At 33.5% G+C, this 24,878-nt stretch overlaps 1 protein-coding gene across 4 annotated transcripts in view; it reads right to left on the reverse strand.

The window, feature by feature from the left end:
* Nucleotides 1-538: 538 nt before the first annotated feature.
* Nucleotides 539-24,878, reverse strand: part of Nfu1 (NFU1 iron-sulfur cluster scaffold) — a 34,387-nt gene continuing 10,047 nt past the window's right edge. For 3 of the 4 annotated variants that reach the window (XM_076832668.2, XM_076832671.2, XM_076832670.2), the window contains 5 exons: nucleotides 22,015-22,081; nucleotides 18,711-18,825; nucleotides 14,730-14,790; nucleotides 9,221-9,395; nucleotides 539-2,334 (listed from right to left, as the gene is read on the reverse strand). In XM_076832668.2, the coding sequence (XP_076688783.1) occupies nucleotides 2,290-2,334; nucleotides 9,221-9,395; nucleotides 14,730-14,790; nucleotides 18,711-18,825; nucleotides 22,015-22,081 (463 nt within the window). In that variant the 3' untranslated portion in view covers nucleotides 539-2,289. Of the gene's footprint in view, nucleotides 2,335-5,711; nucleotides 5,800-9,220; nucleotides 9,396-14,729; nucleotides 14,791-18,710; nucleotides 18,826-22,014; nucleotides 22,082-24,878 lie in introns of those variants that run through there. The other variant, XM_076832669.2, reaches the window with a different exon arrangement.

Raw genomic sequence — 24,878 nt, forward strand, 5'->3', positions numbered from 1 at the left:
AGGGCCTTCTTAGCAAGTACTGGGGATGTATGTTGGGTTGGCAACCAGGAGTTTGTGCAGCACTCTCCACACTGCCCACTGCTACTTCTGCACCATTTCTAGCTAAGCACATCTACATTTAAGCCATTCTTAGCATTTTCCAGTTCCCAAACACATTTCATAACTCTGATTCTGAATGCATTGCTCCTTATGCCTACAATGTTCTTTCTTCACATTTCTTCATTTTTCATGGCTGCTAATTTTCTAATACACTGCCCTCTCCATCTCATGATTTCCTGTCTTCTAATAATCAAATCCTCCACCCACTTAGTCCCTTATTCTAGGCCATATCTAAGATTTCTTAATTACTTTTCTCTCAAAATATCAATTTCTTGTAGCCTCAAATAAAAGTCTTGTTAAGGTAGCTTACAAAGTAATATCCAGTGTCCTGCCTGAATTCATCTGTAATAGCCCAGGAAGTAAATTCTCCAACTTTAGCATCTGGTCCTATGAACCAAAACACAAAAATAAAAACTTTAATTCCCAACATTCACAACTGTTAAAGAGTTCTTCCTGTTTTTTTCTTTATTAAATTATTTATTTATTCTAATTTATTATACATGATGGCAGAATGCAATTCATTTCAGATTACACATACAGAGCACAATTTTTCAAGTCACTGGTTGTACACAAAGTATTTTCACACCATTTGTGTCTTCATACATGTACTTATGGTAATGATGTCTAACTCATTCCACTGTCATTCCTACCATCTTGCTCTCTCCTTTACCCTCCCTCCTCTTTGCCCTATCTAAAGTTCCTCCATTCCTCCCATGCTCCCCCACCATTGCCATTATGAGTTATCATCCTCACATCAAAGAAAACATTCAGCCTTTGGTTTTTGGGGACTGGCTTAATTCACTTAGCATTATATTCTCCAACTCCATCCATTTACCTGCAAATTCCATGATTTTATTCTCTTTTAATGCTGAGTGATGTTCCATTGTGTATATACACCAAAGTTTCCCCATCCATTCATCCACTGGAGGGCATCTGGGTTGGTTCTACAATTTAGGTATTATGAACAGTATGCTGTTTTTAAGTCCTTTGGGTATAAACTGAGGAGTGGGGATAGTTGGGTCAAATGATGGTTATACTCCAAATCTATCTTAATCCCTGTAAATGCAATGTATCATTGCTATTTGCATCCCCACCACCTCCCTGGTATTTTTGGTGAACTTCTACCTCTGAATTACTATAGAAAAAGAAGGGAAGGCTAATATGTTATTTTGGCTATCCAAAAAGTAGTAACCCCTGTGGTGAAGAAATAACTTCAAATTTCTGACATGACACAGAAACTAGTATTAACTAATACAGCTTTTACATTTTAAAAATAATGTATGGCTCTCTGAATCAGAAGATAATGGAAGAAAGACCAAAGCATTCTCTCTCTCTCTCTCTCCCTTTTTTCTGAGATTCTGCAGTTTCTCTCAATTCAGCTCTGTCTTATAACCAATTGAAAGTGTGTCTAGTCCTTGAATTTTCAGTTTGTTTATTTATCTTGTAGTGCTGTGCATCAGATCCAGTGCTTCAAATATGCCAGGCAATGGACTGGGGATGTGGCTCAAGCGGTAGCACGCTCGCCTGGCATGCGTGCGGCCCGGGTTCGATCCTCAGCACCACATACAAACAAATGTTGTGTCTACCGAAAACTAAAAAATAAATATTAAAATTCTCTCTCTCTTAAAAAAAAAATATGCGAGGCAACTGCCTTACCACTGAACTATATCCCTAGCTTCCAACGTGATTTTTTAAAAGTTGTAATATAAAAACATTTTTTGGTCTTTCATCAAGAAGTTATATGCTGTTACACTGGTGGCTACTAGCCAGATAACATTTTAAAACCAGAACCATTAAACAGTTTTAGACATCTCACAAAAAAGTTAATCCATTTTAGAATATTTTAAAAACATTCTCCTTATTTACTTCTGTATAAAAACTGTAAGTAAATCAGTTGGGGAAAAATGTATTTTAAACACTGCTTCATATACCGAGCAAAGAAGGCACCATGAGAAATGAGGAACAAAAATAAAAATATCCCTGGACAAAATCCATGTGTACAGAAGATGACTCAGGATGTTAAAAATAATTCATGTGAGGTAAAGCAAACATGCAACATTTATATATCATTCTCTGAGGAATGGGCATTTTTTTTATTACTCCTCAAGTTCCTTAGCATATTAATAACAACAGCTTGGTATATATTATCAATAAGTCCAATTGTTGTACTCAAAGAAATGCCAGATTATATTATGGTGAGTTTGCTTCTTTTTCATCTGATTCGTCATCCATTACCTAAAACCAAAAAGAGAAAGAACTTAAGAATAAAGAAAAGGTTTAGAAATTGCTGTTTTCCAAATTTTAGTATTACTTTCCTTTCTGACATAGGCTATAACAACACATGGCAATCCAATATCAACATCCCCCCCAAAACAAAGTTTAAATCATAACCTGACATAGTAAAATGTATACAGATTAATTAAAGCACTGGTCTCTTTTCCATGCTTCAAAAAAGGTTTCCAGTAACAGAGTCAACTGTGCTAAGACTACAAATGATTAACTGGCATATCTCATAAGACCAAGATAAATGGGGTCGGGGATTTAGCTCAGTGGCAGAGTGCTTGCCAATATGCATAGCCCTGAATTCCATCCTTAGTCCTTAAAAAAAAAAAAGACTAAAATAAATAATTGTTTCTTTTTCCAAAAGTATCTTATTTACTTAAACATTTCCTGAGGAGGTAAATCAAACTATTATTAGAAGCCAGGTGCAATGGCACAGGTCTTTAATCCCAGCTACTCAGGAGGCTGAGGCAGGAAGATCACAAGTTTCAGGACAGCTTGGACAACTTGCAAGACCCTGTCTTAAAATATAAAAAGGGCTATGGGTGTAGCTCAATGGTAGAGGACCCCTAGGATGAAGCCCTAGTATCTCCAAAATGAAAAAGAAAAATGAATCCCTAAAAAAAGTAAGAAAAAAAAAGCCATATTATTAATTAATTATTTTGGTCTGATTCAAATAAAAAATAATTTTCAACTTTTTTTAATATTTATTTTTTAGTTGTAGTTGGACACAATATCTTTATTTTGTTTTTATATGGTGCTGAGAATCAAACCCAGTGCCTCATGCATGCTAGGCAAGCGCACTATCACTTGAGCCATATCCCCAGCCCCTCATTTTCAACTTTTTTAAAAATGAAGATTTTTAGTGAAAAAAATACTAATAAATACTTACAGAAAAATAAATGAAAAGGTGAATATCTTTAGATGAACTAATATATTACTCAGGTAAGAAAGACCAACTCCTTTGGTGAGGAAAAGAACTATATAAATCCATGAGTGTTTTTTTATCACCACCACACCTACTAACAATTCAAGTTTACAATCCAACAGTCAATTCATCACTCCACCCTAGACAAATGAATAAAAATGTTCCTTTTCTTTATATATATATATATATATATATATATATATATATATATATATATATATGACAATGGACTCTTATTTTATTTTTGTAAATGCAGTGCTGAGAATTGAATCCAGTGCCTCACACATGTTAGGCAAATGCTCCACCACTGAGCCACAATCCAAGCCCCTGTTCCTTTTTTTTTTGTCAAGCCACTGAACTGTCAACAAAAGCAATTTAAAAAACAAAGGCATACAGGGGAAAAAAGAATAAAAATAAGTTAAAAAAAGAAACAAAAAACTAGAAGAGCTAGGTGTAGTGGCACACATCTGTAGTCTCAGCTACTTGGGAGGCTGAGGCAGGATTGCTTGAGCCCAGGAATTCAAGACCAGCATAGGCAACATTGTGAGACTCCAATCTCAAAAGGAAAAAAAAAAAAAAAAAAAAAAAGAGTAAAGGGCTATAAAGTCTTGATGAACTTGGTTCTGATCTGAGATAAGTGACAAACAATGGCAAAAGAATTATTTGATTGTTTGTCCTTTGGGTTGAATAGAAATGGATATTTTACTTGCAAGGAATTTAATAATTTAAATCCAATCAGAACAACACTCACTCCAAAGATTTTGTAAATCAATTCTATTTTAGGCAGAATTATCCCTAAGTTTGGAATACTATTCCCAAGTACTTATCTAATACAAACCATGTAAAGGGTGTTTTTAGACATAGGTTAATTGTTGCAGAGAAATATGAAGACCTAGAGCTAACTTCTAGTCTCTCAGGTAACTTACACATAAACAGACACACAGAAAGCAGCTTTGGACCAAAGGAGTTTTAAATTTCAAGCAGAGGTGTGGTAAGAACTTCAAAGAGAAGATGGCATATACTGAACCAAAAGGATAGATTTTATTACTACTCAGATCTCTTATTACTACTCAAAGAAGCTGGGAGGAAACACCCTCTCCCCAAGAGTACAGAATTATTTGAGAAGTTTTCTCAAATTTCAAAATGTTATTTTCTCCTTTATAACTTCTTTCCATAAAGCCCATACTTCCTGGCTGAGAATCAGTGCAGTAAAAATCACCATGACTGCTGAGAAGATGCTGTTCTATATTTTTTAGACATGTTAGGGCAGAAAAATTATGCTGACATTGTGTTATAGATAAAGCTCTATAAACCTACTTAGTACTCTCTTTTACCATACAATAAAGTGTGATTCCTTGATGATTTTCTTGCTTGCATTATTAAGAACAAGAATTAGGGCTAGGGATGTAGTTCAATAGTAGAGCTCTTGCCTGGTATACGCTAGACCCTGGGTTCAATCTCTAGTACCAAAAAAATAAAAATAAAATAAAATTGAGAGAGAGAGAGAGAGAGAGAGAGAGAGAGAGAGAGAGAGAGAGAGAATATGAACACGAAGTAGATAAATGATGCAGTAGAGCTCCTTCAACTAAAGATTTCAAAAAGTTATCTATACAATGGCATGATGGTTCAGAATTTTCCTAGTCAGAGCAGCAGTATGATCTCTGACTGTTTCCTTATATACAATATGGGAATGATTTAATGTACTTTAGAGGATTAAATGAGTTAATATTTGTGAAAGTGCCTGTCACATGGTAGACACTGAAGTTAACTTCTAAAATAATGAATTTTAAGATGAAGAGCACTAAAAGAGTAACCAAAAATCAAGACTGAATTAATTATAGCAAATAAATTAAAATGGCAGAAAACTACAAATATCCATAATAACATTGAATGTAAATGGTCTCAACTCCCCAATTAAAAGACCAAGATTTGCAGAATCAATAAACAAACAGGATCCAACAAAATGCTGTTTGCAAGAAACTCACCTCATAGGCAAAGATACCCACAGGCTGAAGGTAAAAAGATGAAAAATAACATATTTCACCAAAATGAGTCCCAAAACAAACAAGAGTAGCTAGTCTTATATCTAACAAAGCAGATTTCAAGAAAAAATTCATCAGAAGAGACAAAGAAGGCCACTATACCTGGTAGAGGGAACAGTTCAACAAGGAGATACTTGTTGACATTAAATCCCAGATAAACTCCATTACAATAATATTGGGTGATTTCAACATACCCTATCACCAATTGATAGGTCATCCAAACATAAAATCAATCAATAAATTACCATCTTTAGTAATACTATAAATCAAATAGTCCTAACAGACACCTACAAAACATTCCACCCCTAAACAGCTGAATTTACCTTATTTTCAGCAGCTCATGGAATCTTTTCCAAAACAGACCATATTCTAGGTCACAGTATAAGTCTTAGCAAATACAAAAAGGTTGATATAATCCCAGGCATCCCATCAGATCACAATGGAAGGAAACTAGAAATCAACAAGAAAAATAATAGAAACAACATAAACACAGGGAGATTGAACAATACTCTTTTAAATGAAAAATGGAACACAGAAGAAATAAGTGAAGAAATCAAGAAATTCTTAGAAACAAATTAGAACAGAGATACAAAATAAAATCTTTGGACAATATTAAAACAGTTCTAAGAGGAAAATTTATAGCATTGAGTACCTGCATTAAAAAAAAAATAGAGAAATCCCAAATAAATAATTTATATTCTAGCTCAAGACCCTAGAAAAGGAAGAATAAACTAGTTCCAAACTCAGGAGAAGACAGGAAATAATTAAGATCAGAATTGACATTAATGAAATTGAGAATAAAAACAAACACAGGATCAGTGCAACAGATCTGGTTCTCAAAAAGATAAATAACACTGATAAACCCTTAGTCAATCCCCCTGCCTCCAAAAAGAGATAGAGATAGAAGATCCAAATAAAAAAAAAAAATTAGAGTTGAAAAAGGAGGTATCACCATAGATGCTTCTGAAATCCAGAGGATCATTAGAAACTATTTTGAAAATGTATATTCTAATAAACTGGAAAATCTAGATGATAATGACAAATTTCTAGATATATATGACCTGCTCTAATTGAACCAGGAAGATACAGAAAACCTAAACTGACCAATCATGTAATGAAATTGAAACAGCAATTAAAAGCCTTCCAACAAAGAAAAATCCAGAACCAGATGGATACCCAGCTGAGTTCTACCAGCCTTTAAAGAACTAACACCATGGGCTGGTGATGTGGCTTAAGCGGTAGCACGCTCGCCTGGCACGCGTGCGGCCCAGGTTCGATCCTCAGCACCACGTACAAATAAAGGTGCTGTGTCCACCGAAAACTAAAAAGTAAATATTAAAATTCTCTAAAAAAAAAAATAAAGAACTAACACCAGTATTTCTCAAATTACTCCATGAAACTTAAAGGGAGAGAACACTTCATATACATTCTAAAAAGCTAATAAAGCCCTGACACCAAAACAAGAGAAAGACATAACAAGGAAAGAAAACTACAGACCAATATAAAATTAAATATTAGCAAACCCAGGAACAAGACAACAATGTCCATTCTCACTACTTCTCTTCAATATAGTTCTTAAAATTCTAACCAGAAGAAGTTAAAAGGATACAAATAGGAAAAGAAGTCAATCTATCTCTGTTTGCTGATGACAGGGTCCTATTATTTAAGAAGACCCAAAAAACTTTACCAAAAGACTTCAGGAACTGATAAATTAATTCAGAAAAGTAGCAGGGTACAAAAATCAACACTTATACATCAACAGCTTTCCTATGTTCCAACAATTCTGTAGAGAAAGAAATCAGGAAAACCTGAAAAAACAAAACAAAAAACCCTTGGGAATTAATCTAATCAAGGGGGTGAAAGATCTCTACAATAAAAATTACAGAACACCAATGAAAGAAACTGAAGAAGATCTTAGAAGATGGAAAGACCTGCCATTTTCTTGGATAGGTAGAATTAATACCATCAAAATGGCCATAATACCAAAAGCAATATACAGATTCAATGCAATCTCCATTAAAATACCAATGGCATTCTTCACAGAACTAGAAAAAACAGTCCTTAAATTTATTTGGAAGAAGAAAAAACCTAGATTAGCCAAAACAATTCTGAACAAGAAAAATGATGTAGGACAATACCTGATCTCAAATTATAACACAGAGGTATAGTAACAAAAACAGCATGGCATCAAAAACAAAATAGACATGAAGACCAGCAAAACAGAATAGAAGATACAGAAAAAAACCCACATACTTACAGCCATCTGACATACTTGACAAAGGTGCCAAAAATATATGCTGGAGAAAAGATAGTCTTTTTAACAAATGATACTGGGAAAACTAGATATCCAACTGTAGAAGAATGAAATTAGATTCCTCTCTCACACTTTGTACAAAAGTCAAATTGAAATGGATCAAATCTTCAGAAATTAGACCAGAAACCTTGCAACTGCTAGAAGAAAATATTGGGTCAATACTCCATCATATAGGTGTGCAGGCACTGACTTCCTCAGCAAGACTCCTAAAGCTCAAGAAATAAAACCAAGAATCAATAAGTGGGATGCCATTAAATTAAAAGCTTTTGCACAGTAAAGGAAGTGATTAAGAACATAAAGGGAGAATATACAGAATGGGAGAAAATCTTGTCCAGCTACTCCTCTGACAGGGGACACTATCCAGAATATAAAGAACTCAAAAAACTTAACACCAATAAACAAATAGCCCAATCAATAAATGGGCAAAAGAACAAAACACATTTCTCAAAAAAAGAAACAAAAATGGTAAAAAATATATCAAAAAATATTCAACATCTCTAGCAATCAGAGAAATGCACATCAAAACCACCCTAAGATTTCATCACTCTGGTCAGAATGGCAATTACCAAGAACACAAAAAATATATAAATGCTGGTGAGGATGTGGCGGAAAAGGTACAGTCATACATTGTTGGTAGGACTTGCAAATTAGTACAACCACTATGGAAAGCACTGTAGAGATTCCTCAAAAAACTAGGAATGGAACCACATATGACCCAGCTCTTCCTCTCCTTAGTATTTATTCAACAGAACTAAAAATCAGCATACTAAAGCAATACATCCACTTCAATGTCTACAGTAGCACAATTCACAATTGCCAAATTATGGAATCAACTCAGATGTCCATCAATGGATGAACAGATCAAGAAAATGTAATTAATACATACACACACACACACACACACACACACACACACACAAAGGAGTTTTACTCAGCTATAAGGAAGGATAAAATAATCTGCAAGTAAATGCATGAAAATGGAGAAAATCATGCTAAGTAAAATAAGCCAGAACAGAAAACCAAGGGTTGAATGCTTTTTCTCCTATGTGGAAGCTAGAACAAAATAAGGGAAAGAAGATGGGGGCTGGGATTGAATATCATAAAGATATAGGGAAGATCAGTGGAATAGAAGGAGATGAAGAGGAGGGAGGAGGGACAGGAAAGGGAAGGAAATAAGGAATGATTTTAACAAAATTACATTATATGCATGTATAAATATACCTTGGGGAATTTCATCTTTATGTATATGTAGAAAGTACCAATAAAAATAAATAAATAAATAAGTGAAAGGAAGATCAGTAGAGGAAGAAGAATAGGGGATTGAAATCAAATGCCACGCATGTATGATTTTGTCAAAATGAACCCAAATACTATAATGCTCTAATAAAATAAAAATAATTTTATTTACTTATCTAATAAAATGATTAAACAAATGAATAATAAAATAAAAAATTTTTAAGTCATAGAAATTGCAAAGATCTTGCCCTTGAAGAAAGAGTCAGGTCATAGATTTCTTTTCCCATGTATCTTAAAATTAAATCCAAACTCTCAAAATACCTGTTCTACACCTTCTACTTCCGGAATATAAAACTGCAGCATGTTCTGAATCCCATTTTTCAGAGTAATGATTGAACTGGGACAGCTAGTACAAGAACCTTGGAGTTTCAGCTGTACAATGCCATCTTCAAAGCCTTTATAGATCACATCTCCTCCATCTTCCTGCACAGTTGGCCTGTGATCACAGATGTATTGGTGATACACTTAAAGAACAGAAGTTTTTACTCGAAAAATTTAATACAGCTTAGACTTAGATTTTATATTGGTAAACTTCACAAAGTTAGAGTACCTTTTACAATAGTTAACAATAATTGTGGTTAAGTCTTATTTGTAGTTTTAATTTTTTAAACTTGCAAATAAAATGCCAAAATTCATTCATACAAATATTTACTCATTACATCTAATTTTGCTGCTTATTAATAAATTTTGAGCATTTAAAATGTGAAATTTCTTAGTAAGTATTGTGATGACCTAAGATAGACCCGATCACGTCTTTGACAAAGGAGGAGGCTTCTGGTTTTTCTTCAGGCAAACTTTTCATTGCAATATAACATTAATACAGAAAATACATAAATCATGTATGTATAATTCAACAAATTTTCACAAAATAAACACATAATTTGTAACTACCACCCAGACCAAGAATCAGAACACTGGTGTCCTAGAAGTTTCCCTTTACTTCTAATTGCTCTCCTAACCAAATTTAACCACTATGCTAATTGCTGTTGCCACTGATTAGTTTTACCTGTTATTCAGCTTTATAATTTATAAGCTTTTTTTTTTTTTTTTTTTTTTTGCAGAGGTAGACATTGAACCCAGGGCCTCACACATGCTAGGCAAGTGCTCTGCCACTGGGCCATATCCCCAGTCCTATAAATTCTATTTTAAATCACAGAGATTTTATTCTTTTGTATCTGGCTTCTTTTTTCTCTTTGTGAGATTCATTCATGTTTAGTATAGTAGCAGTTTATTCAATCTCATTGCTGCATGGTTTTCCATTAAGTTAATATGCTAGAATTTATTATCCATTCTAATGTTGATGGACATTTGAGTTAATACCAATTTTTGACTTTTATAAATAGTGTACCTATGAAGATTCTTTTAAATGTCTTTTGGAACATATCCAAAGGCAAAATTGCTGGGTCAAGAGTGTAAGTATTTAGTAGACACTGAAAGACACTATTTTAAACTTACTTTCCCACCAGCTAGTATTCATCATTTTAACCATTCTAGTGGATTTCAGTGCTATTTCATTGTGGTTTAAGTTTAAAACACTTTTTTCATGTTTAGTAACCATTTGGTTATTGTCTTCTGTAAGGTGCCTACTCCAATTTCTGATTATCTTTTTCTTGCCAATTTGTAGATCTTTATATATCCTGTCATAAATTATAATTATCTTCTATTATATATAATTATATATTATATATATTATATAATGATCTTCTATTCTGTATGTCTTTTCACTGTAAATTACATTTCTGATGAAGAAAAAGTCATAATTTTACTGCAGTCTGATAAGGTTTTTTTTCTCAATTTTCTGTACCTATTTTCTTTTGTTCTACCACTGAGGAGCAGCCCCAGCCCAATCCACATGTCTTTTTGAAAAGCACTGTTTAGTTTCCAAATACATGGAGTTTTGCCATTGTGTTTTAGTAACTGATGTCTAATTTAATCCTAATGCAGTCAATAAACAATATTCTCAGGCTGGAGTGTAGCTCAGTGGTACAGCATGCATAAGGCATTGGGTTCAATCCCCAGGGGGAAAAAAAAAAAGACCCACAAACTCCCCAATATTTTCAATGATTTCAATCCTTGATATCTGTTAAGGGTTGCTTCATGATCCCGCATGTAGTCTGTTTTAGTACATGTCCCCTGTACACTTGAAAAGAATAAATATTTCTATTGAGTGCAGCATTCTATATATGTCAACAATTTGGGCAAAGTTTTTGCTAATCTTGTGTTTGAAACTCTCATATCTTAACTGATTATTTTTTGTGTTGTTCTGTTTGCTACCCAGAGAACAGTGTTAGTCTTCCATCATGATTGTGAGGTATGTCTCCTTTTGTTTTGTCAAATATTCTTCATTTATTTTGAGAACATGTTATTAGGGTTTTAGGTCAGTTTATATTCCTGATAGAAATTAAAGATCTCTCTTTATGTATAGTAATGTTTTAAGTTACAAGGCACATTTTGTCTGATATCTGTTTGGCTTTCTCTTATTCATTTTTTGAATGCTATAGATTTTTACATCTTTTTACTTTCTCTCTCTTAATGGAGTTTAATGAAGTTAATTCAGCTATAAAGAAGAATGAAATTATGCCATTTCCAAGAAAACAGAAGTAACTTGAGAGCATTATGTTAAGGGAAATAAGCCAAACTCAGAAAGTTAAGTGTCCTGTGTTTCCTCTCATATGCAGAAGCTAGGGTTTAAAAAAAGGAAAAAACAGGTGGGTGGGTAGGGTCTCATGAAAATGAAGGGAGACTAGTAAAAGGAAGGGAATCAGGAAGAAAGGGAAAAAGGTAAGTACTAGTGAATAAAACTGATCAAATTATATTTGTTACATTGTGTGCATGTATAAATATGTACAATGAATCTATTATGTATAATTATAATACACCAAAAAAATAAAAATTGTGGTTATGGAGCTGGAGAATGTAGGTCAGTGGTAGAACACTTGCTGAACATATATAAAGCCCTGCATTTGATCCCTAGCATTGAAAATTTTAAAAAAGTGTCTAAATACACATGAAATTCATTTTTTATGTTTAACCATTTTTAAGTTTAGTTCACATTATTGTGCAGCCAGTCTCTAAAATTATTTTCATCTTGCAAAACTTAATTTCTACATCCTTTAAAAATGAAGTTATTCAGTTGATAAGATTAACATATTAACAATGTAAGGTGTGTCTTAAAATATTTGTAATGCAACAAGGGATGGTCATTCCATGGGTAATTCTTAAAGCCCCCAAAGAAATCATTAATGGTATGCTATTTTCTCCACTTTCCTGTACTTTTTGTGTAAGTTTGAAAAGGTCCTTTTATTCTTTTTTTTATTTGTTCTAATTAGTTATACATGACAGTAGAAATTATTTTGATACATCATACATAAAATGGAGTAAAACTTCTCATTCTTCTGGTTGTACATGACATTGAAAAGATTCTTAATAAAAACATTTTAAACTGTCTTTGCTCATTAATGTAATGAACAAATTCAGCTGGATATGGTGATGCACACCTATAATCCCAGCCACTTGGGAGGTTGAGGCAGGAGGATATAAGTGTGAGGCTAGCTTGGGAAATTTAGGAGACTCTATCTCAAACCAAAAAATTTTAAAAAGGTCTGAGCCCAGACATGCTGGTACACACCTGTAATCCCAGTAACTCAGAAGGCTGAGGCAAAAGGATCGAAAGTTTAAGGGCAGCCTCAGCAACTTAGCGAGACCCTGTCTCAGAAAGGGTTGGGTATGTGGCTCAATGATAAAGTGCCTCTGAGTTCAATACCTAGCACCAAAATAAAATTTAATTTATAAGATATGGGAGTGTAGCTCAGTGGTAAAGCATTTGCCTAGCCTGAGTAAAGTCCTCGGTTCAAACCAGTCGATAACTCTAATATCTAGGTTATCTAGATATTAGAGTTATCTACTGTTTTTTTTTTTTTTAATTTTATTTTTTGTCCTATTTCTTCTTGGTCTGGTTTCAAGGTATATCTAGTAATTTTTGACTGAATGATGGATACTAGCAACTCAGGATTATATTATATCAGAAAGGACTCATCATATTTTCTAGCAACATCTCAGTCTAATGGAATTAAACTAATTCAATACTGGACTACAGTTCTGTAAGCATTGTTTGCCCCATTTCAAGGCTCTAGTTTTCCCAGAAGTCCAACAAGGACTGGGGATGTAGCTCAGTGGTAAGGTACTGGCCCAGCATGCCTGATGCCCTGGGTTCAATTCCCAGCACCACACACACACATACACACATACAGAGCCCAATCAAGAGTCTAAATATTTCTTGAAGCTCACATCCTAAACCATAGTCTTTGTTCCTACTCCAGCACTATAAAACTGCCCTAACTCTGCTTCCCAACTGCCTTTTATTTGACTTCTTAGCCTCTACCTTACACAGCTAAGAATGAGCAGGTGCCGTCCAGGAAGAACCTGAGTGTTAGGTTTACTTCCACTATTTTAAGTAAGTTATTTTTAGTTGATGAAGTGTACATGTTTATAGTTTACAACATGATGTTTTGAAATATGTATACAATGCAGAATGGCTAACTCAAGATAATTAACACATGCCTCACATCATACTTGTGGTGGGAATACTTAAAATCTACTCTTGGGGGCTAAAGTTGTGGCTCAGTGGTAGAGCACTTGCCTAGCATGTGTGAGGCACTGGGTTCAATCCTCAGTCAGCATCACATTAAAAAAAAATTAATTAATTAAATAAAGGCATTGTGTCCATCTACAACCCCCAAAAAAATATTTAAAAAAATTTTAAAAATCTACTCTTAGGGATTTTCAAAAATACAATACATTGTTATTAACTACATAGAGCTTACTTCCTTAGTGTTCCTGTTCTCTGGGATCTTGGCCCTTCAAATCAAGACTTCCCTGATAACCTAAAATTTTAATTTTTGTCTTCTCATCTAAACAAATTTTCTAGAAACTCAATAGCTTCTCTGTTTCTTAGCAACTGTCTCTGCCCGGCTTCTTATACCTGGCTTTATTCCAAGAACCAGCAAATGCCCCAAGGAAAGCTGCAGTGAGCTTCCTTTCTCAACAAGATCGCAGCTTTTCAAATCTTGGTTGCTCTGGCAGCTTTCTAATACTTCAAATAAATTAAAAAAAATTTTTTTTTGAACTATTAGCCTTTTATGAGCAAAAGTAGCAGGCCACTTGCTGTTCTCTACTTGTTTAAATTTATTCTTTATGGGCAATTCTTTATGGCCTAAAATACAGGTACTCCTTCTCTCTTCACAATACTCCCAAATAACATTAAGTCCTTTAACTTTTAAGAAATCTGAGGATTATAGCAACATCAAACCTAAAAGGTGTGAATGAAATTTCTTCATCCACAATGTTTAATTGAGTGTTTTAAATTTTTGAGTGAATATAAAGAATCTTAACTTAGTATGGGGTTTAAGTTCAATTGTTATGGTTGCCTATGGTGGTTTACATTAATCTGTACTTTTCTTTTTGGTATGGAGATTTAACCCAGGAGTGTTCAACAACTGAACCATATCCCCAGCCCTTTTTAATTTTTACTATGAGACAGGGTCTCACTAAGCTGCTTAGGGCCTTACCAAATTGTTGAGGTTCACCTCAAACTTGCAATCCTCCTGCATCAGCACTCCAAGTCACTGAGCTTGTAGATGTGCACCATAGTACCTGGCACTTATACTTAATTTTGAATTCTACTGTAATCTCATGGACAATTAAAAGTACATTTCTAAAATAAAAAATGGCCTCTGCAGCATTTGAATTCAGGTGGGAGAAGAGTACATACCGTATTCTAGTGTCTAACAATTCCTTAATCATTGCCACAACTTCATCATCTTCTTCAGAACCTAGAAACAAATTGATTGAGTTTTAAAAAATCAATAGTAGAAATTTAGTATCCATGCAGATACAAGTATTAAAACAGCATGATTTTAAATTCATGGATTATTAAAAACATAAAACATGTAACTTGGTAATGTGACATAGTTGATTTTGAACAAAAAGAGAATCATTCATTTGGTTCTCTAAAGAAAAATTAAGTATACTGATCAACTCAACGTTTAGTGTCAAGTACACTGAAATACCTTGATCTGCTAATTATGTTAGGGCTTGCCCTTCAATAGATGAATGAATGGATAAAAAAAATGTGGCATTTATACACAATGGTGTATTGCTCAGCACTAAAAAAATGATAAAATCATGGCATTTGCAGGGAAATGGATGGCATTAGAGCAGATTATGCTAAGTGAAGCTAGCCAATCCCTAAAAAACAAATGCCAAATGTCTTCTTTAATATAAGGAAAGCAACTAAGAACAGAGCAGGGAGGAAGAGCATGAGAAAAAGATTAACATTAAACAGGGATGAGAGGTGAAAGGGAAAGGGAGAGAGAAGGGAAATTTCATGGAAATGGAAGGAGACCCTCATTGTTATACAAAATTACATATAAGAGGATGTGAGGGGAAAGGGAAAAATAAAAATAAAAAACAAGGGAGAGAAATGAATTACAGTAGATGGGTTAGAGAGAGAAGATGGGAGGGGAGGGGAGGGGGGATAGTAGAGGATAGGAAAGGTAGCAGAATACAACAGTCACTAGTATGGCAATATGTAAAAACGTGGATGTGTAGCCGATGTGATTCTGCAATCTGTATACAGGGCAAAAATGGGAGTTCATAACCCGCTTGAATCAAATGTATGAAATATGATATGTCAAGAGCTTTGTAATGTTTTGAACAACCAATAAAAAAATTTAAAAAAAAATAATTATGTTAGGGCTTGATTTCTGTGCCAGTAAATTTGAAAACTTTTATCATTCTTGGAAGTAGCAGAGAATATAGATTATCTGAATTTTGAGACAAAAAAAGCATATCTATTTTATAAGTTACATCTTCAGCTTCTCAATTTAGTGATTTTCAAAAATATAGTCACACTTAATATAAAAGCCTTTTAGAAATTTCTTTTTTTAAAATTTATTTTTCAGTTTTAGGTGGACACAATATCTTTATTTTTATTTTTATATGGTGCTGAGGATCAAACCCAATACTTCATAAATGCCAGGCAAGTACTCTACCACTCTACCACAACCACAGCCCTAGAAATTTCTGACATTGTATAAATCTGAGTAAAAAGTTGGTTTTTCATTTTGTTTCAATTTTGTTTTTGCTTTATTTTGTAGAGTTATACTAATCTTCATTCGTGCCTTTCTATGAGTTTTTCACCTTTGTGAGAGAAATTTAGTTACCTGTGGAAAAACCAAAAATGAAGATAATTCATATTATACTATAACAAACATTAGATTCCTGGCAACTCCATAAATAATAATTAATACTAAATAACATTAACTTTGGGTATTTAAATATATATATTTAAATACCCCAAAATATAAATACTTTATTTAAAATAAATACAAAATATAAATACTATATATATATAAATAAAGTTAAAAGTCTCTTTCATCAGCAAACCTAAGTTTCATTCATCATCATCCATTTCACAGTCACTGTCTAGTTTGGTGTAAATTCTTCTAGGACACATTTACATTTACATATGTAAATTGACACAGATGAGATCATACGACATGCATTGCTCTATACTCCCTCTATCATTGAGCTAAATTCCCAGACCTAGGTTTGTACTTTAATTTTGGTATATGTAGTCAAATCACTCTCAAGTTGATATACACTTTGTATATGTATTCATCAATAACACAGCCAGGAGCTCAAAATGCAGCTCAGTAGTAAAGTACACGGATGCATGAGGCCCTGGGTTCAACCCCAAGCAAATTAAAACAAAACCAAAAACGTGGCAGGTCTTCTTCACTTTGTTCATGATGTCTTCTTTTTTTCAGTGCTGGGGATGAAATGTAAGTATGAGCTCTACCATTGAGCTACATCCCAGCTACGGTTAGGAAGAAGTTATATGTCATGAATATACATAACAAAGAATTAATACTCCAAAATTCCTTAAAAATTCGGCTTAATCAGTATCAAAAAGACATGACTTAGCTGGGCATGGTGGTGCATGCCTGTAATCCCAGTGGCTCAGGAGGCAGAGGCAGGAGGATCACAAGCTTGAAGCCAGCCTCAGCAACCTAATGAGGTCCTAACCAACTTAGTGAGACATTGCCTCAAAATAAAAAAATAAAATAAAAAGCGTGGGGATGTAGCTAAGTAATAAAGCACACCTGGATTCAATCCTGAGTACCAGGGGAAAAAAAAAAAGACATGACTCAAATTTTTAAAACTTGACAAAGTACAAGAAACTTACTGACAAGGAAACTTAGTGCCTAATAAACATATGAAAACCTTCACACTCAGTATTAATAAAAGAAATATAATTTTATTTATTTATTTGTTTTTAAACATTTATTTTCTAGTTGTAGGTGAACACAAGACCTTTATTTTTATATTTTTATGTGGTGCTGAGGATCGAACCCAATGCCTCATACATGCTAGGTGAGCATTCTTCTTCTGAGCCACAAACCCAGCCCCAAGAAATATAATTTAAAAAAAAATAATACTTTATATTTAACATATTGATTTTAAACAAATGTAGAGCAGGGGCATAGTTCAGTGGTAGACCACTTGCCTAGCATGTAAGAAGCCCTGGGTTTGATCCCCAGCACCACCACCACCAAAAAAAAAAAAAAAAAGAAAAGAAAAAGAAGACATGTGCATGTCAATTAGCATTTATGATAATAGCAATTCCACTTCTAGGAACATACTCTAAAAAAAACTCTCCAAGACTTGTATAAGGATGCTACTACAGAAATATTTGTAACAGAAATTAGTACAAACAATGCATCTGAACATAAGGAACAAACAAACTTTGGTTTATTCACATAATGGAATACTATCCAGCACTTAAAATGAATAAACTAGAATGATACTTTTTGAAATGGATTTAAAAAATATTATATTCTATGAAATAGGCAAGTTGTAGTAAATCATAAGTTACTTATAGTTTAAGATCAAAAACCAATATTATAGGGGTTGGGGTTGTGGCTCAGCAGTAGAGGCTTGCCTAGCATGTTCAAGGCTTTGAATTTGATCCTCTGCACTACATATTAAATAAAGGTCTGTGTCCAACTACAACTAAAAAATAAATATTAAAAACCACCTAACAACAATACTATATATTTCCTTCAGACTTATGTGTGTTGTAAAAATATAAAAACAAACCATACACACATATCTGGAAGGAAAAAGAGATGGGAGTCTAAGGGCATTAACTGTATTTTTATAAATATCTTATTTTAAAATGGATCTCAAGCAACAATGGCAAAAAGTTAATATTTGTTTGCTCCTTGGCATTACACACACACAAAAAGTTAACATTTGTTAAATCTGAATGGAGGATAAATTAGTGACCATTATACTATTTTCTACGAGTACAAAATTTTTATAATTGAAAATTATAGTTTTGTATAATAGATTCAGTTAAACACAAATTTTTAAAAATGATGAATAAAACATATAATGTTTGGTCCCCTGTAGTACTGATTGCAGAGCTAAACAAATTAAATGATAAAAATCTGTATTCCTGGGACTGGGATTGTGGCTCAGTGGTAGAACGCTTACCTAGCATGTGCGAAGTACTGGGTTCAATTCTCAGCACCACATATAAATAAATAAAATAAAGATCCATCAACATCTTTAAAAATTTTTTAAAAATCTGTATTCTTATCACTTCGGAATCAAGGCAAATGTGAACTAATTATGAAAGTCTAAAAACAGATAAATATTAATTACTCAATATAAGTAATGTTACCTGCTTCTCCTGAAGATGTTTCCTCAGTAACTAGGGGTAAGCCAGATGCAAAGAAGTCCATAATTGTTGCATAAATATCTGGTTTTAGTAAATTCCAGTCTAATTCTTCATTTTCCTAGAAACATGTAAAGGAAAATGCTACATTTTCAGCCAAGGGCAACGACAAATACAGTACACTACCCTGTATCTCTCAAGAATCTTTTCCAATTTACATCCTAAAATATGCAACACTGATTTCTGCAAAATACATATCAGTTCTACCTCTTTAAAGTCTCACTTAAGTGACTTTCGGAAGAAACAATTTTAAGATATTCCATGATCATTCATATCAAAATTTTAAGTGTTCTTGTACTACATAGGGGATAATGATTAAAATGATTAAAAAGTATTTTTTCATGATACAAAAAGAATTAAAACACTGATTGAATTCTCTATCTTTAAAAGGAAAATATGATATATCTGCTCATCAAATACACAGAACATCTTATGACTACTCAAACATTTCAATTTAAATGTAGTTCTTAAAGAGTATTATAGAAATGCAATGATGTAACTGTAGAACCATGGCTATTTATTAGAGGACTTGTGGACCACACCTGGTCTGTTATAGTTTTTTAAAGGAAAGCTCTTAAGGAGAACCTATTAAATGTAGTCTAAACTCTTAGGATGCTGTTAGCTACAATCTATGCTTGAATATTATTAAAAATTAAGTCAATATGGGATAAAAAGGATAAAAGGGCTATATTTATTGTGGATTAAGAATCAATTTAGAGACAATAAACAAAAGGTAAAATACACTGGCCGCTATGGTAAAAATAAAATTGGCCAGGTGCGGTAGCTTACACCTATAATCCCAGCGGTTCAGGAGACTAAGACAGGAGGATCACGATTTCAAAGCCAGCCTCAGCAAAATCGAGGTGCTCAGCAACTCAGTGAGACCCTGTCTCTAAATAAAATACAAAATAGGGATAGGGATGTGGCTCAGTGGCAGAGTGCCCCTGAGTTCAATACCCAGTACCAAAAAATAAAAAAAAACAGTGAGATGTCCAGTGGTTGAGAAAATAAACTAGTTCTTGGTTATATTTTAATGAATTATTTGGAAAATAGAAGAGAATGTTCTCACAGATCTTCAGTAAATAATAGGCTGTACTGAGTAGAGAAATATTAGTAATAAAAAGAAAAACATTCTGAAATTATCTGAATAAGAAAAAAGTAGCATATAAGCTGCAAATACACATATACATTCAGAAAAAATAGCAAATAATATGTAAAGAAACTTATGAATTATCAATTACAAATCAGAAAGGAAAACAGGTGATTACTGCAGATACCAGGTAAATGTGCAGTCAGTGACGAGAATATCGGAAGAAAAGTGATCAGGGCCTGGGAATGTAGCTCAGTGGCAGAATGCTTGCCTAATGTGCATGAAACCCCCTGGAATGTCACTTGAAGATGGTCATGAAAGGGCTTTCTGGGAATTTAGAATATTTTAAACTATAGATGAAAACATTTTACAATTGGATATTTGCAAGAATACACATAACCACTAGGATTGCTCCCAAGGAGGAAAATCATATTTCTCCTAATACACAAATAGCTACAAGAGAATAGTGGACTCAGTATGTTCACATTCAAGGCACATCAAGAACTCAAGAGTAGAGCCAGGTCCTTGGTGGTGCAACTCTGTAATCCCAGAGACTCGGAAGGCTGAGAAAGGAGGAGTTCAAGACAAGCTTTAGCAACTTAGTGAGATTCTCAACAACTTAGTGAGACCTGTCTCAAAATAAAAAATAAAAATAGACTGGGGATGTGGCTCAGTGGTAAAATATTTGTATTCAATACTGAGTACAAAGAAAACAAACAAAAACCCCAGAGTAATCTTTTCAAATTGCTTAAGGAGAATTTAGCAAATATTTTTAATTTTGACATACTATCAGGTTAAGTGATTCAGTGCAGTATACAAATATCAATTATCAGATTTAAAAGGACATATTGCTCAAATTTCAATATTTAATTTCCTATTAACCTAGTAGACATACTAATGGAATAGCCCTTTCTAGCATGAGTTAGAAATGGGTAGCAAATTTGGCTTAATTTTGTGATATCTAGAGGTTAATTAAGTGCTACAATTATACAGTCTATTGTTCTATGAAACTCTGAAGTATTATTGAAGGATGGTGGAATTGTACATATGCACACATATATGTAACTTGTTTCATATATCAACAGAACGAATGAATATATATCACCTTTCAAAGTGACATTTATATCCTGGCATCTAACATATGCATGTACAATTTATTTGTTTTTTACAAAATATGTACTTGTGTAATTTGTATGAGCAAATTTTTTATTTTTTAAAATCCATTTATTTGCTTCTCTTATGACTCTACTAATTTAAGGTAAGAATTAGTAAAAATAATACCTGGAAGCCTAAATTCTATCTTGCCAAGGCTGAGTCCTGCTATAAGGCAGCTATATAATCTTGGACACTGCATTTAACCTGTCAAGGCTCAAGTTTTCTTTTGAAAAATTGGACATCTGGATTATAATTAGACCTAGACTATATTTAACTTCAATCTGAAAATTCTTTTAAATAATTGAGAAATGTAAGATGTAAACTTCATTTGAAATTTTTTGGGGAGGCGGGGGGTGGGAAATTCTAGGACTTGAATCCAGGAGTGCTTAACTACTAAATCACATCCCTAGCTCTTTTAAAATATTTATTTATTATTATTATTTGTGTGTGTGTGTGTGTGTGTGTGTGTGTGTGTGTGTGAGAGAGAGAGAGAGAGAGAGAGAGAGAGAGTTGCTGGGGATTGAACCCAGGGTCTTGTGCATGCAAGGCAAGCACTCTAACAACTGAGTTACATCCCAGAACTAATTTTTATTTTTGAGACAGGGTCTCATTAAGTTCCTCAGAACCTTGCTAAGTTGCTGAGCCTGGCTTTGAATTTGTGATCTGCCTCCCTCAGCCTCTCCAGCACTGAGATTACAGCCATGTGCCACTGCACCGAGCTCATTTGAGATTTTTTTTTAAATGTTGCTCAAGATAATACAATGATCTTGACATATCATAATTTGATTCAAATGCGGTATGAATTCTTATTTTTCCACGAGTATAGATTGCAGGATCACATTGGTTATACAGCCACATTTATACATACAGCAATAGATTTTTAATAATAGGATGTGTAAAACACATTAAGAATGGAAATTATGGAGAGGGGAATCAGCTCAGAAAAGACTAAAAGTACTTCAAATCGTATTTAAAATAACCCTACATAAATCTTATTTTATATACCTTTGTGACAGTAATGAAATCTGGTCCAAAGAAGACACTTTTTACTCCTTCAATTCTAAATAATTGCCTGTAAATACAGAAAAGAGAGAAAGGGAGATAATAATCAATTAGGAAAAAAGTTAAACATATTCAAAAGTAGAGAAAAGTAAAAGAACCTCCATGTACTTTTCACCAGTTTCAATAATTATCAACTCATGTCCAATTTTGTTTCATTTTCTATCCTACAATCCAACAATTTCACACCTTTTATCCAAGAAAAATAAAAACATATGCTCCACTAAGACTTGTATGTGAATCTCTATAGCACCTTCATTTATAATAGCCTCTCTTCCAAAAAATCTGAAAATGTCCATTAACAACTGGTGAATGAATAACAAGGACTGTGGTTTATCCATATAATGTAGTAGTACCTGACAATAAAGAGGAATGAACTACTGATATATACAAAAATGAGAATGGCTTTAAAAGCCTTCCAGAAGTAAGATATACTACTGTTTGAATCAGTCTACTCACTCATTCAGCAAATATTTGGACACCTCTAAATGACATGTATGCAGCACTATGGAGATAATGATGAGCAAGACAAACTGGCCTGTCCTCAAAAGCTTACATTCTAGCAGTCAGCAAAAACATTTCCTACCGAAACAACAGAGAACACAAGATTAGTTTGTTTTTTTTTTTTTTTTTTTTTGAGAGAGAGAGAGAGAGAGAGAGAGAGAAAGTTTTTTTTTTTAATATTTATTTTTCAGTTTTTGGTGGACATACAACGTCTTTATTTTATTTTCTGTGAATCCAGGAAACAGGCTATTTTCTTTTTTGTGGCCCTTGCACAAGCTAGGCAAGTGCTCTTCCATTGACCTATACCTTTAGACCTGTGCATTTTTTTAATATTATTTTTTTTTAGATGTAGATGGACACAACACAATGCCTTTATTTTTATGTGGTGCTGAGGATCAAACTCAGGTCCCATCCGTACTAGGTGAGCGCTCTACTACTGAGCCACAATCCCAGCCCCATCTTTGCATTTTTTAAATACAAAATATGTGAATTCTTTCTTCTTCTTTTTTTTAAAGACTATTCAAGACTCCTGGGCTGGTGATCACAAGACCCTGTTTTGTACTCTTTATTCTCTTGTTGGCTGTTGTAGTCACTGGGTACAGGTCCTAATTTGAAGAGAAGGAAAATAAAATTGACCTTTGAGAAATCAGCTAGCAAAATAATAGAGCAGGATCAAGAAATCAATCATGAGTAAGTGAAGAATTTTAGAAATATCGAAAATGCAATTAAAAGGTGATCTTGGAGGGCAGGCTCAAGGGTAATCACAGCCTGGTAAATGAAAACCTTCTAAGTTATCATGTGACCTTGTCTACGGATAGACTGTGATCACAGAGAGGAAGAGCTGAGTGGAGTACAGACAAGGTGACCTTGAGAAGAAAGACTTGGGAGCGGGTGTCTCAGCAATATGCAGAATTCATTCTCGATATAAACATTTCAAACAATACATATAAAGTTAAAATGCCCCTCAACCACATCTCCCAAATTCCATTATCATTTTGGGTATGCATTTTTCCTAACCTTTCTGTCAATGCATTTGTTATTTTGTGGGTTTTTTATTTTAATTTTAATATACATTTATATACATGTACATTATTCCACTATACTCATGTTCTACAACATGCTTTCTTCCCTTAATAATATTTATATCTTAGGGGTCTTTTTGTGAAAATAAATATGGATCTTTCTCCTCCTTTTTTAAATTTATTTTTTATTATAAGTGGACACAATATCTTTATTTATTTATTTATTTTTTGTTTATTCTTAAGTTTTAGGTGGACACAATATCTTTATTTTTTACATTTATGTGGTGCTGAGGATCAAACCCAGTGCCTCATGCATGCTAGGCAAGCACTCTACCACTGAGCCACAACCCAAGCCCACAATATCTTTATTTTATTTTATTTTTATATGGTGCTGAGGATTGAATGCAGTGCCTCACCCACGTTAGGCAAGCACTCTACCTCTGAGCCACAACCCCAGCACCCCTTCATCCTTTTTAATATGTACAGACTATAGAAAAAGTTTACCTAGTTTTTCCTAATGATGAATATTTAGACTGTTTCCAAATTATCACCATTACCAACAAGGCTACACATACCTTGTGTACAAGTATGAATGTTCTCTAAGGTAGCGTTTTTCAAACCCAGCAGCGAACGTGAAATCAATTATGTAGTGATCGGGATTTTGTTGTTTTATATAATAAAATAAAACAAATATTCTGGGTACAAAGGTATATATTTGGAACCCCAACAACTCAAGATGCTGAGGTAGGAAAAATGCAAGTTTCAAGATAGCCGAGGCTACCTTGTCTCAAAAAATTAGGGGGAAATAAAAGGAAAAAGGGCTGGGGATGTAGGTTGGTGGTAGAGCATTCCTAGATTCAATCCCCAGTACCACAAAATAAATAGATAAAATAAAATTTTAAAAGGAAATATAAAAATATATTACCTATTATAAAATTTAAAAAGTAAAAATTATCCCATAAAAAATTCCATCACACACACATACACACAACAGACACATACAGGTGTATGTACTGCTTCACAATGTAAAATATTTCTAACTGTGCCTTATATCAAAAAAAGAAAAAGTGAAAATTACATGTTCTAATGGTATATTCTGAGAAGTGGTATGCTTGAGTCAAAGGAAAGTAAATATTTATTAACTGGAAATTTAAAAAACTATTTCTGAGCTTTATCTCTAACTGGCTAAATTAAACATATAAAATGATTATAAAGCTTTACTTTCCAAATATTCTTGGCAATCAGTGTCAGAATTAAGTTATCAAAGATTTTACCTGCGGTGGG

Source organism: Callospermophilus lateralis, chromosome 14 (genome assembly GCF_048772815.1).
Source record: "Callospermophilus lateralis isolate mCalLat2 chromosome 14, mCalLat2.hap1, whole genome shotgun sequence".
In the NCBI taxonomy this organism is placed as follows: domain Eukaryota; kingdom Metazoa; phylum Chordata; class Mammalia; order Rodentia; family Sciuridae; genus Callospermophilus; species Callospermophilus lateralis.